The following is a 2973-nucleotide window of genomic DNA, read 5'->3' on the forward strand; positions in this document are numbered from 1 at the left end:
CCTCAGTAACCAAAATGTTTGCCTTACTGCAGTATACTCCAAAAACTTTTAAAGTAGATAGCTCAAAATAGCAAATGTGTTCTCAAAACTGCAGTTTTCTGATTCCTTAAACAAGGCAGGTATTTTCCACTGTAACGTTCTGTCAGATGCAAACTAACCTTCCATGCGCTATAAACAGAATTAACGTTTTCAAACTATAACCGTCCTTGGTGCTTCTTTTCCGGCGGCAAAGTCCTCAGGAATGCAGGGCCCGCCACTTGTCCAGGGGACCACGTTCAGGGATGTATTTGACTCCGCAGCCATCGGGGATGAGGCGCTTGGCCGCCACCTTGTCTTCAAACTCATCCGCGTTGAACTTGGTGAAGCCCCACTTCTTGGAGATGTGTATTTTCTGGCGGCCCGGGAACTTGAACTTGGCTCGGCGCAGGGCCTCGATCACGTGCTCCTTGTTCTGCAGCTTGGTGCGGATGGACATGATGACTTGGCCGATGTGGACCCTCGCCACGGTGCCTTGCGGCTTCCCAAAGGCGCCTCGCATGCCGGTCTGGAGCCTGTCGGCGCCCGCGCACGACAGCATCTTGTTGATGCGGATGACGTGGAAGGGGTGCAGCCGCACTCGGATGTGGAAGCCGTCCTTGCCACAGCTCTTGACCATGTACTTGTTGGCGCAGATGCGAGCGGCCTCCAGGGCTTCCGACGACAGCTGCTCGTACTCGTCCGACACCATGTGGCCACAGAGCGGGAACTCGTCCACCTTCGCCTTCTTCCGACCCAGGTCAAAGATGCGGATCTTCGCATCGGGGACCCCTCGGCAGAAACGGGACTTGGGGTACGGCTTGTTCTTACAGTACCGGTAACAGCGAGCGGGGCGGCGACCCATGGCGACAGCGGGAGCCCCAGCCGCGCGCGTCCACCGCCAGCAGCAAAATGGAGGCCGCGGCTCTAGCTGTTACCCATGGAGCCTTGCGAGAACCATAGAGGTCTGAGGAGGACTTGAAGATAGACCATTCCCGCCCAGCCTCCGGGTCACTCTGAGCCTGCGCAGGCCTCAGTGGGCGTGGTTTGGGTGGAGTACTCAAGGGCTTTCTTCAGGTCAATGAAAGCAAGGGGCCAACATCAGAGCAGCAGGGTGTCCGCCTCGCCCCTGTTGATCTCCTTGGATTTGCAAGTTTGACTTTGCAGTAGGTTAAAACAAAAGTCTCCTACACTTAAAAACCTGCCTCCGGTTACTTGACATGTCCGGTTGGTTTGCAGTTTGGCTAAATAATAATAGACCTTCCAGAGCTTGTATCTCCCTGAGCTTTGTAGATCAGTTCTTTTTTGGTTTTGGTTTGGTTTTTTTTGAGACAGGGTTTCTCTGTGTAGTTTTGATGCCTTTCCTGGAACTTACTCTGTAGCCCAGGCTGGCCTCGAACTCAAAGAGATCTGCCTGCCTCTGCCTCCCGAGTGCTGGGATTAAAGGTGTGCGCCGCCGCCGCCCGGCTGTTTTTGTTTTTGTTTGTTTGTTTTTGTTTTTTGAAAAGTAGAGCAGCAGTTTCCTGCTTCATCAGCGTGTATGGCTTGGCATGAGTGCTCTGATAAGGCCCAGAAGTGAGAGCTTTGTGGAAGGGTGATGAGGATGTCGTTTTTTTACAGCTCATATGGTAGTTGCTTTAAAATAGGAAATTTACTTGGCCTAAGGAAATGATTTTTTTTTTCTCAAAATGGTATCTAAAAATTGACTGAAATGCCGACTGAATGTTTTAACTTAACGTTATTGGTGTTTTCTAATGTTAAAATGACAACAAGCAGCCGGCGCGGTGGTGGCGCACGCCTTTAATCCCAGCACTCAGGAGGCAGAGGCAGGAGGATCTCTGAAGTTCGAGGCCAGCCTGGGCTACAGAGTGAGTTCCAGGAAAGGCGCCAAAACTACACAGAGAAACCCTGTCTCGAAAAACAAAAACAAAAACAAAACAAAACAAACAAAAAGACTACAAGCTGTAAAGAATATGTTCTAAACAATCTTTTCATTTAACGGATAATGAGTTTCCTCTATTTGATCCTGATGTTTGGTTTTTGTAAGATTATTGAGACATGGACCAGAAGGTAGTAGAGAAAGAAAAGTCACAATTTATAAACAAAGTTTGCACTTTTTTCAGTTTTTTTTTATTATTTTATTTATTATTTATCCTTTATGTTATTTCACAATCCCATTATCTTCTGGAACAAAGCCCTCCAAGTATGAATTTATCCTGATAGTCCTTTTTTTTTTTTAATAGAGAAGAACAAATACTCTATATAGTAACTCTTGTCATGTAAAGATTTAGCGAATACCCGTTAGGATTCAATTAAAACTTGAAGTATACAGAATTTTCCCACAGAAGTCTGAAATTCTTACTTTTATGATGATTAACATTACTTTTAGTGTTTAGACTTGAGAGACCAAAGAGCAAAAAAATACCTGTAGGTCTAAGCCCCTAACTTGTACAGGTTGTATCATAGCAGCCCACTTCCTTTTTTTCCTAAATGGTGAAGACTGTTCGTAAATTGACTGATCTTGTAAAATTTGCTAGAACACAAGATAGCAGGTCATAAGACTAACTGCTGTTTCTGCTTTTGTAATCAAATTTGCTTGCTCATAAAGATGACTAGGGCAACTATAATTATATATGCATTAAAATTAGACCCTACCTACATATAGACAGAATAAATGCATATAATCTTGTGGGTTTTGCCTTTATAAGCCCTGGGCTGATATGGCTAGGGGCTGCATCTTGGGAGCACTTTCGGGTGTAGTCCTGGCTCCACATTGGATAACAATACCTAAATAAAAAGCCTCTTCTTATTAAAATTTATTTATGGTCATGGTGAATCTCTGAGTGACTCCAGACTTACACTTTGATTCCTCTTTCAGTCAGGCGGTCCAGGACTCTTTACTATGTTCTTGGGTGATAAAACGGTATGCTGTCTCCACCCTGGGCTTACAGAAAGAGA

General features: G+C 45.6%; 1 protein-coding gene across 2 annotated transcripts; it reads right to left on the reverse strand.

Annotated features, from left to right (window-relative positions):
• Positions 1-235: 235 nt before the first annotated feature.
• Positions 236-880, reverse strand: Rpl10l (ribosomal protein L10 like). 2 transcript variants are annotated; one of them, XM_052738183.1, is made up of 2 exons: positions 772-880; positions 236-690 (listed from the first exon to the last, which is right to left on the reverse strand). In XM_052738183.1, the coding sequence occupies exons 1-2, from the start codon at positions 878-880 to the stop codon at positions 236-238; spliced, it is 564 nt and encodes a 187-aa protein (XP_052594143.1). The 2 variants fall into 2 exon arrangements, with proteins under 2 accessions (XP_052594143.1, XP_052594142.1); XM_052738182.1 differs by having other exon boundaries at positions 236-880.
• Positions 881-2973: the final 2093 nt, after the last annotated feature.

The sequence above is a fragment of the Peromyscus californicus genome, unplaced genomic scaffold, assembly GCF_007827085.1.
Source record: "Peromyscus californicus insignis strain IS unplaced genomic scaffold, ASM782708v3 Scaffold_15__1_contigs__length_86483966, whole genome shotgun sequence".
Lineage (NCBI taxonomy): Eukaryota > Metazoa > Chordata > Mammalia > Rodentia > Cricetidae > Peromyscus > Peromyscus californicus.